Consider the following 12,697-nt stretch of genomic DNA (forward strand, 5'->3'; position numbering starts at 1 on the left):
CGCTCGTGGAACAGCGCGCGCGGGCCCGCGTGTCACCGCCGGCCGGGCGCGCACGCGGGGCGCGGCGGTGACGCAGTGTCCCTCGGGCTCCGGGCAGTCGCTGGCAAAAAAAAAAAGAAGAAAGAAACCAGGGATTGCTGCAACCACCCGCCGGCAGCTGCCAGCGGAACCGAGCGCTTCTCTTTTGGTGATAGCCAGAAGGCAAGCGCGCACGCACACACGCATAGCTGGCTGGCTGGCTGTCCATCTAGGGACACACACATCTGCGGTGTGTCCGCGCGCGCGCTTCTGTCTGTCTGTGTATCATCCCCAGGCACACACACACCTATCTGTCTACAAACACATGCATGCATATGGTCAATACACATACACACACATCTATCTACGGGCACATGGACACTGATACAGTATACACACATATCTGTATACACATATATACACACAAGTGCATATACATACATATCTATCTATCTACAAACACATGGACACATGCAGTATACACATATATACATACACAGACATGCACACGTGTGTGTGTGTGTATACACACACATGCACCTACATACATACATATCTATTTAGCTATCTAAAGACACATGGACACAGATACAGTATACACACATATCTATCTACATACATAGACATGTGGTGACACGTAGGGGGTGCATGGGGTTGCACGTGCACTCCTTGAGAGCAGGGTCAGTGGGACTGGCCATGGGGGGGATCCCCCCCTCACTAAGGCAGCACCAGTCGCCCATGTATATATACACACACATATACATACAGAACGTGTCTACATGTGTGCCCCACTGCGCAGCTGGTACTGTGCAGTCACTTGCTTTAGCACAGTACTAAATGACTGTGCTGTTTCTGCCAGTACTGTGCAGCCCCGGCGGCACACAGGTCATTGGTACTGTGCAGTAGCGGCGGCATCACGGTTAGTGCCTACTGACAATATGCTGCCTTAGCGATGAGTTGCGTCGCCGTAGCGTATTGTTATGATGATTTAGTGTATGGTGTAGACAGCACCCCCACACCACACCACACATGGACACACACATATAAACACATATACATATATAATGTACTGGATGTCATTGGGATTTGGGAGCGAGTATCTGCATTGTAGAAGCCCAAAGCAGCTCATTCTTGTCTTTGTTGAGCTTGCTGAGAAATGATACATATATTTAGTAGGTGTGTGCTTACTTGTGTATAGATATATATTTGGTAGGTGTGTGCACAGAAAGCTGGTGGGGGAGGGTGGAGAAAGGGGTGCTGCACATTTGAAGGCACCAGATCAGTGTGCTGGCACCTTTTCTCACATTCAGGCAAAGTCAATGGATAATAATGCAGGAGCTGTTGTGCTCATCAGCCTAGCTCCTTCTTCCCTCCCAAAAAGAAAACAGTCTTAAATAGGATACTTCAGACTAATAATAATGTTCTCCCTTTGCAATAATATCTTAATGATAATGCTCAGGTTGCTTTAGCATTTGTCATTTATTGGACATGGCAGCCAACAGTTTGGAACAATGGAATCTTGGTAGCGTTCTAGAATTCATTTTTTGTGTGTTAACTAACCAAAGTCACGTATTTCTCATCAGTTTATTTGTGTGTCTGGTACAGGGATGTACCAGGTTTTGCACAGAATTATTTACATTCCAAACTTGATCCCTTTTGTGCTAGTGGTTTACAGGAAATTTTGCCTTTCAAAACCAGTTTTACGCTTGGAAAATGTTGTACAACCTGTGCTTGTTCTTACGCTAAAATCTGCCTGGAAAGTTTGAAGGGATCATATTGACATCTCAAGGGAAAGGACTGATTCTCTCCCCTGCCTGGTGCTAGGTTTACTTTCAGCTCAACTTAATAGACTGGTGGTTCTCAACCCCTTTAGACTCAAGGCACTATTCAGAAAATGCCAGCTTTTAGCTTTCATCCATTTCTTGACCACAGGAAAACAATAGAGCAATCCTTCAATTGCAAAGAGCTCAGAAAACCCACAACAGATCAGGGTTTTTTTTTTTGTGATCCTGTAGATTCCTATTTTAAACCTCTGGGTTTTTTCTTGTGAACCATACATAGCTGTTAATATTGCACAGAACTCTTGTAAGATTTTCATGGCACTCAAGGGTCCAGGACCCTGGTCCAGGGTCACTGGGCTTTTTAAACATTTAAACTATTTAAAGACTCAAACTGTTTTCATTTTCACAGAAGTCATTCCTTGGAGTGGGCACAGCTCATGAAAAAGAAGAAATGCGAACTCTAAATGCAGGCAGCCTTTCAAAAGAAAGCTACATAAAATTCAAGTATTCACTACTTGGTAGTTTTTCTTTCCCTGATTATGTACACTAATTTTTTCCCTCTTAAACTGTGTGAACTTTTACACTTTTCTAACTCTTTGGCAAGTAGAAATCTTGTGTATTGCTGCTGTATGAAATGGTATTTGTTTATTTCTTTGTCTAAGCCTTTAGCTATAATTTGAGGATTTATGTGCTATTTCCCAACAGATTCAAGTGCTTGATTGAGCAGCAACTTGTCCACAGCATTCAGATTTGGAATAAATTTTGATTTCTTCTCTATCCTTACAGTAGCTTGCAATACTGAACTGCCCTGAAGAGAGCAGTGTCTAGCAGGAACTGGTCTGAGATGGTCAAATAGACTGTATTCATTGTGATCAGTAAGATCTAAGGGCATAGTCACAGCAGTTTTTGACACTTCTATGCACAGCTTGGGATAGAGTGTAGCCTGACTGTCTATTAAGATACCACTTGGCTGTGGTATGGCTAAGCAGCTGCTTGGGAGACTAAAATCACTTAAGTATGTGCATAATGCTTGGTAAGTCCTAAAATTTTAATGGGAGAAAAAACATGGTGGAAAAAGGGCTCTTCTGTATTTTTAATCCAGTGATTAGGGCACATGCCAAGGGAGCCACAGACCCGAGTCCTTATCCCCTTTCACCCAAAGTGGGATTTGAAACTGCACCTCCTGCTCCTCAGCAAAGTGGTCTAAACACCAGGCTACGGGCTAGGCATTGCCCAGAGCACTCTTCCGCCCTCTTGAAGCTAAGCCACTGAGGACTGTGGTTCTGTTGCTTGCTCCAGAAGACAGGAGTCCCACTTTTTTACATTGAACCCCAACTTCTACTTGTAGAAATTATGACATTCAAGGTGCAGAGGGCCACCTAGAAGGGGAGGGCTGGAAAGTGCTCTGAGTGATGCCAAGCCAGTGGAAAGTGGAAAATGGTGTTCAAACTCCATGTGAGCGAGGGTGATTTGGAATCTGGGCCTGCTGCTCCATGGACAGTTGCCCTAACCACTAAGCTATTGGACTAAAAGGTAGAAGGGCCACTCTCCTCCTTCATTTTACTTGCAGCAGGCATCTACACAAGGTTGATTCTCTTCTACCTAGGAGGGAAACAGACTTCCAAAATGTGTTGAAGAGGGGGTATCTAGTAAATAATATCTGTTGCTATAAGTGTAATACCTCAAAGTTGAGACAAATATAACTTCTAGACATCCACAGAACTCTTTCTCCCATTGTGCATCAAGCAAAGCTATGGAGAAGCGTTTAGAAGAAGCTGGACTTTACAGAAAAATCTACTGCATTTTCTTCTAACTTGTTAAACATTTCTAACAAAAATGCTTTTCTGTTACCCACTATATTTTTCTGGCGTGGTGCATTAAGATTTGGGCAGAAAAATATGGTTTTGTTCCTCTAATTGTATCGTCTCTGAATGAGTATCAGATAATCTGACTTGGGCATTATTTTCACTAGCTTCTTTTGAGTAATCTCACATTATTGCATTACCATTGGTGGAGCAATGGGGGAGCACTAATGTAGTAGGTAGGGTTTGGGGCCGTTGACCTTTCTATCAATTCTCTCTAGGCCTGTGTCGCAGTGCACTCAGGTGCCCTGCGCCTGAGAGTGGAGACTGCTCTGGGGAGACCCCTAGTGGCAGAAAGGGGGAGGCTCAGCTGCCAGTCACCAGGGCTGCACAGCTGCTGGTTGCCGGGGCAACTGGTAAAACCAGCTGACCAGGAAGGGGCAGGGCTTATCCCTTCTTAAGCCCAGGTGGGAGGCCAGTCCCCTTCCAGCAGCTGTGGGAGTAGGGATTCAGCTCAGACAGAGGGGAGGACTCTGGCCATGAAAGCATCTCCTGGTCACTGCTGAGGTTGGTGGAGCCCTTCTTCCCCCGCTCCCTCGCTCTCTAGTAGGGAGTAGATTTTTGTTCGACCCGACGGTCTAGTTTTTATGTTGTAGCCCAGGGGCTTTATGTTTTATGTTTACTATTTTGACTGGAGGATCGGGCAAGGCTATTAGGGGTGGAGGAGGCCTCATAGGAGCTCCATGGTAGCATGGGGCCTCCTGGTGCCGGAGAGGGTGCAGCATTGTTAGGGGGCGCATTGGCCCCAGCCCAGAAGCCCCGGAGTGAGAGGGGGCAGCAGAAAGCAGCCCCGGAGTGAGAGGGGGCAGTGAGAAGCCCCGGAGCTAGGGGGCAGCGAGGAGCCCCAGAGCAAGTGAGAGAAGGGGTGCAGCAAGGCCCAGAACGAGTGAGAGAAGGGGCAGTGCAGAGCCCCGGGAGTAAAGAGGAGGGCCAGAAAACAACTAGGCCCAGGTTAAACCATGTCAGCTCCATCTGCGAGGCTTGGGCTGTGGTGTAGGGGAGGAAAAGGAGCCGCAGGTAGTGCCCCCTGTCATCGGGGCGTGGAAAAATGGGCAGCCTCCTGCTGATTACAACCATCTTCTAATCAAATAAGATCAAGGCATGGCAGGCGAGTAAGCAGGTGGTTGGCCTATTACAGGAGGGCAGAGCCACTCCCAGAAAGGCTCCAATATTGATACTTCTTTCACAGCCTGTTTTAAGTAGGAATGAGATGTGGAAATACCCTTGCTGAAAGCTACATCAATGGAAGATTTCCCACATAGACACACAGCCCATGTGATTTATAAAACTGTGCTTACTTGACTCCAAACATTTTAAATCCTCACTTGAGAGTCACAAGGTCAGTAGCCCTGTGTTGCTGTAAACGATTTGATGGTAGCCTGCCAGAAGCAGTTGAGCAACTTGCAAGACTCTCATGGCTAAGGCAGCACCCGCACATGTGAAACTCTTACAGAACACAGCCCATTATTAGGGATGGGCAAACTGGTTTTGTTTAAAATAAGAACACACATGAAACTAAGCCCTTGACCTTACTTAGACTACCCTGAATATGGCCTAATTGATGTGAGGGGAATCTTCTTTTTTTAGTGATTACTCTTATCCCACAGCTCCAGTCCCAGAACACCAGAGAGATTCCATTTTTTCCCCAAACCTTCAGTAGCTTTTCATTGTTCCCCACCCTCCCCACATTTATGCAACTTTCTGAAGTTTGTCTCACGTTGAAACCCTCTTGATCCCTGTGCCTTAAAAACTGGCTCGGCATTTAGGAATGTGTCACTGACCAGAGCTTCTGTAGTTTCTTGGTGAACCAGGGCATTGTCTATTTATGTGTTCACCAGGCACGTCTACATGATACACTTCCTAAGCATTAGCCTAATAACGCTGGCAAATAGCATGGTGGTTAAAACCATGCTAATAGCCTACTGTGCAGTGTTATTAGGATAATGCACAGTAAGGATCACAGAAAACCCATGTGCTGGTGCTACTGCAAGTAACTAGGTACTGTGCATTTAGTTAGTACTTTATTAAGCAAGCACTAAACTAAATGCACAGTACCTAAGGTGCATTAATGAACATATAGACACACACACTGACAAGGAACTCAGAAGAGACCTTTCCAGATTTAGTTGTAGGATCTTCAGATAATGGAGCTTTATGAGGAGGGCAGCAGAACGTATACTGAAGAGGGAAGCTAGAACAAGTTCATAGGAACTGGGAGGGGAGTGGTTATTTATAAATGAGTTAAAATGTAAGTCTGACTAAAGTGATTTTTTGTGGGAAAGGATCAGAGTGGGTGTGTCTGCACAAGATGCTGAAGGCGTAGCAGACTAATTCTATTGCACATTAGCATGGCCAACAAAAACTGTGCTAATGCACTAATGTGCAGTAGAATTAGTATACTGAACATTAGCATAATGAAAAAAATGTGCTGGGTCTAGTGCACAGTAGTGCCAATTACAGCACATTAAGTTATTACCTGTATGTGAAAGGGGGCTGTCTCAGGGCCGGGTCTCATCATTGGCCCACCCACCTGCCTAGGGCAGTCTGCCCTGTCTCACCTGCCATGACCTGCTGTTTTAAAACTGGATGTTAAAATGCGGGAGGCTGCTCATTTAATGCCCTGATGCCTAGGGCGGTATACACAGCTCCAGCCTTCCCTATACTGTGTCCCAGATGGCATAACAAATTGGTAACAACTGGGCCTTTAGCAGTCTACTCATGCACTCTGCCTGCTCTCACAGGGCCTCATTCACCCTGCCCGCTCTCACTGGGCCTCATTTATACTGCCTCTCTCTGGGCCACTTTCAACCTGCCACAGTCTGTGCAGCCCACTCTACAGGACCTTTCAGGCTTTCCTACTCACACTCCAGATGGTCCACATGCAGCCCTTCAGGTGCCACCATGCACTCTACTCTGTGCAGCCACTGGCCTTATGCCTCACACTGGACTGAACTTAGTCACTAGCCCGCCCTCTGGGCAACTTGCTTATGCTGCCACTCTTGTGGGGGTTGGCCCATGTGCAGCCTTTCAGGTTGCCTGAGCATCCCTATTCTACATGCCCCCTGATGCAGCCCTCAGGCCTGCCTGTTCAGACCCTACTGTACACCCCTTGCACACAGCCCTTCAGGGACCACTATGCACCCTACTCTGTGTGGGTCTCTCTACACACTTTCACCCCCTCACTTGGGCTTGGGGTCATACACCCCATGACCTCAGGTGTCCACAGGTGTGCCTGGCCCCACTGCTTGTCCCTGCTCTAAATTACCCACTGTGTAGCAGGAGCTAGGGTTATAGGGCACACCTACTCACCTTTCACTGGGGAGGCAACTGATCTGGCATTTCTGGGAAACTACCCTGTCATGAGTAGTCCTACTAGACCATCTTTCCCCAGCAGTGTGTAGGTTTATGTCATGCCCCAGGACAAGAAGCCTCCTGCCATCCCTATAGCTCCTGCCCTTACCTCCAAGAATGTTCTGAGCAGCAGGTCACCTGGTTACTGTTCTTCCGGCTGCCAGCACCAGACTGCTGACTCAACTTTGAGGGCCTGAGCTAAAATGGAGGCTGCTCAGCCCTTTTCTTCAATCACATGACTCTCCTGTGGTCATGTGGCCGCTTCATTAGGGCTGGCCTCTCCTGCTGGCTGTCCGGATGCCCGCTCTGGCCCTTAAAGTAGCAGGCACCAAAGGTGCTCGGCCACACTGTAATTACAGGTACTAAACATAATGCACCATAATTACAGTGCATTACTGAATGTGTAGACATGCCCAGTGGTGGGGAGGATAGATGATAATTGAAAGAATGTGGAAAGATAGAGTGAATCTGAGAGAGAGACAGAAGAACATAACCAAGAAGTGTGGAATGAGAAGACTTCAAAAGTTCATAAATTAAGAACCTTTGGTTAAGCATTTACAGTTTGGGGGTCCCCTCAAATCAAAGCTTTACATCATCGGATGTTTCCAAAGTAGCAAAAATACCATCTTCAGTCACAAAATAGAGCTGGGATATTCCCAGGCCATGTGCTAAACTGTATGGTTGGCACTGGTCATCATCTGGAAAGTTTCAGCATGAATCATACTTTTCTATTACATTTTTGTTGTACACTATGTTATTGCTTCTTTTTTAATTAACTGTAAAAATAAAAGCACCTGTTAAAGCCAGATTCTTAAAATCTTTTTAATATTTCTAAACAGTGGAAATAATAAATAAGGTTCCTATAATGAAACAAACTGGAAATACAATTATTAAGACATTTGAAGGCTTACTGTAAAATTATGATCTAACAACTCCGTAGATGAACATAAAACTTGAGCGATTGACTGTATTGCATATACACTGAAAGAAATTTTTCAATTAAAATGGAATTGTACCATTAAAGAGTAGATATAGCTATTTTGTAGATAAACAGACACAATGCAGGTTTTCTTGCTGTGATGTTATTTGCGATATACTTCCTTGCTGCAATCTCAATCTTATATGTAAAACAAATTGGCATGCTGTAGGTGTTGGGAGACTTACTCCAAGAAGCACCGCCCTTGTCCCCCCAGGATTCTTTTCAGGATGCAGTATGTCTTTTCCTGGAAGGTCAAAAATACTGGCTTACACCAGGCTGCCCTCTGCTGGTGAATATTTTACTCTCATACTCTAAATGAAACATGGAAGGATTTATTCCAACTTTATTTCAACCCTAAAAAATCCTTGCTTCTTGCATAATTCCTGGACCATCATGGCGATAACATCACTCTGACACTACTGTAGCATTAAAATAGTTTGTCTAGCTTTACAAGAAAGGAGGTCACAGAATAGTTTTTATGCTCAGTAAGCAGAAAATGTTAAGGGCACCAAGCATTGTTATTAAAAAACAGTCCCCCTTCTTTGATTTCCACTTTTCCTAAGCAAGGATTGCAAAATGGCAATAAACCAGTCACCTCTGGAGACATTTCAGATTTACCATGAACATGTAACATGTCAATTACAAAGTTGAAAATATGTTGATATCTCATCCTACTCCTGCACCTTCTCTAACTGGACATTTTATTACATACATAATGAATCACTGTTGGTGGCTGAAAAAGCCCTGGACTGGAACTGAAGATCACCTGCAGGCAGTTGCCTTGCCCCCCTCCCCCAGCTAAGGGAACATGCGTCATTCATGCCAGCCAGTCCCTCTGCAGTAGTACGTTGAGCCAGGTTGCAGCAGTCCTGGGCTGGCAGGCTGACCCCTGAAGCCCCCTGCCAGCTGGGGCTGCACTGCACTGCCACAATGTGCTGTGGTCCTGGGTGCACATGTAAATGCTGCACCTGGGAACAATAAACTTTGGTGCAAACTGAGCCAGAGTTTATTGTGTTGCACTAATTTCATGTGTAGATGTGCCCACTGAGAACAACATTTAACACAGTCAGTTCATATTCACTGCTGGCACATGCTGATGAAACTTCTTCCTGGACAATGAATAAGTGGCAGCGTAGGCCAGACTTAATATCAACCCTTTTTCTCTATGCATTTCTTTAGATTTTGATTAAGCTGTATTAGTGTTAGCCAATTACAAAGGAGACTAAAAAGGAAGTAACTGATAGAATGCCTTATACTTGGTACCTTCATCATTGAAATCAGTAGGAGTTTAGTCATTAAATGATAACTGGATTAGACCCTTAATGAGCTAAACTTTCCTCTCTGGAGATCGAAAATCTTTTCTCATTTATGGCTCTCTCAAAATTTCTGTTTCCATTAGTGTAACTCCCATTAACGTCATCACTAGCTAGATGCTCTGATGTGTGTAGAGTATACAACAGATGCAGATTAGAGAGAAGAATTTTTCCCTTGGTTATATTACATGTGGAACTGACAGTGCTGATCTTATCCAAGTCTCTAGTGGATATTTCTTCCCATTACAAAACGTATAAATATGATTCTTGTGTTTTCTAAAATAAACCTCTATGTTATTTCATGTTACAGAGAATTTTGAATGCTTCCAGAAAACACATAAAAAGGAGACTAGAAATGTTACATTTTGTTTCCTAGTGCAGAGAAGGGCCTGGGGGTTAAGGTAGGCCATAAAATGAATATTAGCCAATAGCATGGTCTTATTGCAAAAAAGTCGTCATTAATTGAATGGCTTGTTGCAAATCAAGGCAAGTGATTTTTCTGCTCTATACAGCATGGATAATGGCTCACCTGGAAGGCTGTGTCTAGTTTTAGGCCCTATGCTTCAAGAAAGATGTGAACAATTTGGAAAAGTCCAGTGGAGAGTGACAAAAATGATTACAAGCCAGACAACATAACTTATGAGGCAAGACTGAAAGAATTAAGGGTTTTTTCATTTGGAGAAGAGAAGTCTGAGAGAGGTTTTGATAAAAGTCTTCAACTACCTGATGGGTGATTGTAAAGAGGATAGAAATAGCCATTTTCCTGTGTCTGTAGGGTATAGGACTAGGAATATGGCATCAAGCTTCAGCAGGGGAAATTTAGGTTGGAGATCAGGAGGAACTGTCTAAATACAAGGGTGGTCAAGCTTCAGATCACTCTTGATTGCTTTTGTGATGCATGTGAAATGCTTGGGCTCATTGTCAACTTCACAAAAAACAATATATTTTACCAACACACTGCAAAACAACCAGTTGCTCCTATACATATTATAATGAGAGGGCAATCTTTGGAGAATAGTGAGCATTTCCCTTACCTGGGTAGCCATCTTTCCCCCAAAAGAAATATAGACAACAATATTTAACACCAGTTAAACCTATTAGTGCTGCCTTTGAATGTCTTCAAAACTGTATCTTTGATGATCATGACATCTGGACCCAAACCAAGCTTTTTATCTACAAGGTTGTTGTCATCCCTGTCCTGTTGAATGGGACTGAAATTTGGACAATGTATTGGAAACACCTGAAAGCTTTTGAACATTACCATCAGCAATGTCTTTTGAAAAATCCTCCTTATCAAAAGGAAATACAGAAGAATGAACCCTAGCATTCTGGCTGAAGCAGATACTACTATCATTGAAGATATGTTTATACTGCACTAGCTTCACTGGATAGGACAGGTCCTAAGGATGCCTAACAACCGGCTCCAAAAAATGGGTCCTATACTCCAACTCATCAATGGTAACTGCTTTAGAGGTGGGCAAAAGAAGAGATTTAAGGACACCATGATGGCCAATCTGAAGACATGTGATATTAAGTTCAATACCGGGGAGACTCAAGCACGGAATCTTCCCTAATGGCACTGTGATGTATGACAAGGCATTGATCATTTTGAGCAAGCTTACCTCACTATGGAGGTGAATAGAGAAGAGAGACAAAGGGAAAGATCTGTGGCTCAACATCATCAGGATTTACTCCTTGAAACTATTTGCTATGGCTGGAGTTGAACATGAAGATCTTGGATTAGCCTCCTAAGTCATCTGTGGATTCACTGGTGACTTCCCTGTTTATAAGGAGACTGTCATCTTCATCTCGAGGGACTCCTGAAGCTGCCAGTGGTCAAGAATTGGAACAAGCTACCAAGTGAAGTTAGGGAATCTCCATTCCTGGAAATTTTTCAAGAGCAAGTTAGACAATTGTCTGGTTTGGTTTAGTTAAGGATGATTCTGCTTTAAGCAGAGGGCTGGACTAGATCACCTCATAAGGTCCCTTCCAGCCCTATTTTCATAGAATCTTATAATCCAGAAAAGTCTGGATTTATTCAGTTAAAAAAGTTCTGTAGTCTTCTGGAATACTTGTTGCTGCCTATAGATAGCGAGAGGGTTATATACATCATAAATGTAAGTGAAAGAATAAGTTTAAGTCTTTTTACTCTGTGTCTGTTAGCTATAGTGTTTTATCTGCAACTGTACAACTTACCTTGTACTATGATTAGAGACCTATTCGAATCATGATTTCGTGTTTTTTGCAGAAACTGCAATTTGAGGTGGTTTTGTTGAAAAGTAGCATTCCCTGTGATTTTCAGTGGAATCACCAGAAAAAAACAACCCTGAAAATAGAATGCTGGTTTCCCAGTGGGAATTAGCAGTTCTCATGGCTGTTGGCATATAGAAAATGAACTAGGATGGCAGGCATGCCTTCTCTCTCTGTCGCTGATTGGTTCATAGAATCATAGAAGTAGGGCCGGAAGGGACCTTGTAGATCTTGAAGTCTGACCCCAAGCCTCTTCTTAAAGACCCCCAGGGTAGGAGCCAGCACCACTTCCCTTGGAAGTTGGTTCCAGCTCCTAGCCACCCTAACTGTGAAGTAGTTCTTGTGGATGTCTAATCTAAAGCTATTCTCCAATAACTTACGTCCATTATTCCTTGTTATGCCAGGGGTCGCTAGGGGAAACAGTGTCTCTCCCAAACCCTTCTGGTCCCCCCTAGTGAGTTATAGACAGTCACTAGGTCCCCCCTCAGCCTTCTCTTGTGAAGGCTGAACAGGTTTAGGTCCCGCAGTCTTTCATTGTAGGGTCTGCACTGTTGTCCCCAGATCATGCAGGTGGCCTTCCTCTGGACCCTTTCAGTGCTGTCCACATCCCTCCTGAAGTGGGGCGCACAGAACTTGACACAGTACTCCACCAGTGGCCTGACCAGCATTGCATAGAGGAGGAGGATCACCTCCTTGGCTCTACTTGAGATGCACCTGTGGATGCATGACAAGGTCCGGTGAGCCCTGCCAACCATGACCTCGCATTGTCGGCCCATGTTCATCTTGGAGTCAGTAATGACTCCAAGATCCCTTTCTGCCTCCGTGCTCTCAAGAAGGGAGTTTCCCATTCTATAAGTGTGCTGCTGGTTTCTAGTGCCCAAGTGCAGCACCCTGCACTTGTCACTATTGAAAATCATCCTGTTTATGTTAGCCCACCCCTGTAACCTATCCAGGTTGAGAGGGCTATCTGTCGTGAAGCCCTGCCTCTTACTGCCAATCAGTGGTGAGGGGTGGGGTTTTCACAATGGGCAGCCCTCTTGGCCAGTCGGTGGCAGAGGGGTGGGTCTGTTGCTGGGGCCCCTTGGCTAATCACCGGTATATGGGCGGGCTCACCATGAAGAACCACAAAAATGGTTTTGGGTA

The 12,697-nt window shown here is 44.7% G+C and overlaps 1 protein-coding gene across 1 annotated transcript in view; it reads right to left on the reverse strand.

Annotated features, from left to right (window-relative positions):
• Positions 1 to 12,697, reverse strand: part of RGS2 (regulator of G-protein signaling 2) — a 24,069-nt gene that overhangs the window by 5,133 nt on the left and 6,239 nt on the right. The window contains exons 2-3 of the mRNA XM_019530713.1: positions 4,736 to 4,741; positions 3,391 to 3,397 (exon numbers count right to left, since the gene is read on the reverse strand). Coding sequence (XP_019386258.1) covers positions 3,391 to 3,397; positions 4,736 to 4,738 — 10 coding nt within the window. The 5' untranslated portion in view covers positions 4,739 to 4,741. The remainder of the gene's footprint in view (positions 1 to 3,390; positions 3,398 to 4,735; positions 4,742 to 12,697) is intronic.

Source organism: Crocodylus porosus, unplaced genomic scaffold (assembly GCF_001723895.1).
Source record: "Crocodylus porosus isolate Cpor-Errol unplaced genomic scaffold, CroPor_comp1, whole genome shotgun sequence".
NCBI classification, from domain to species: domain Eukaryota; kingdom Metazoa; phylum Chordata; order Crocodylia; family Crocodylidae; genus Crocodylus; species Crocodylus porosus.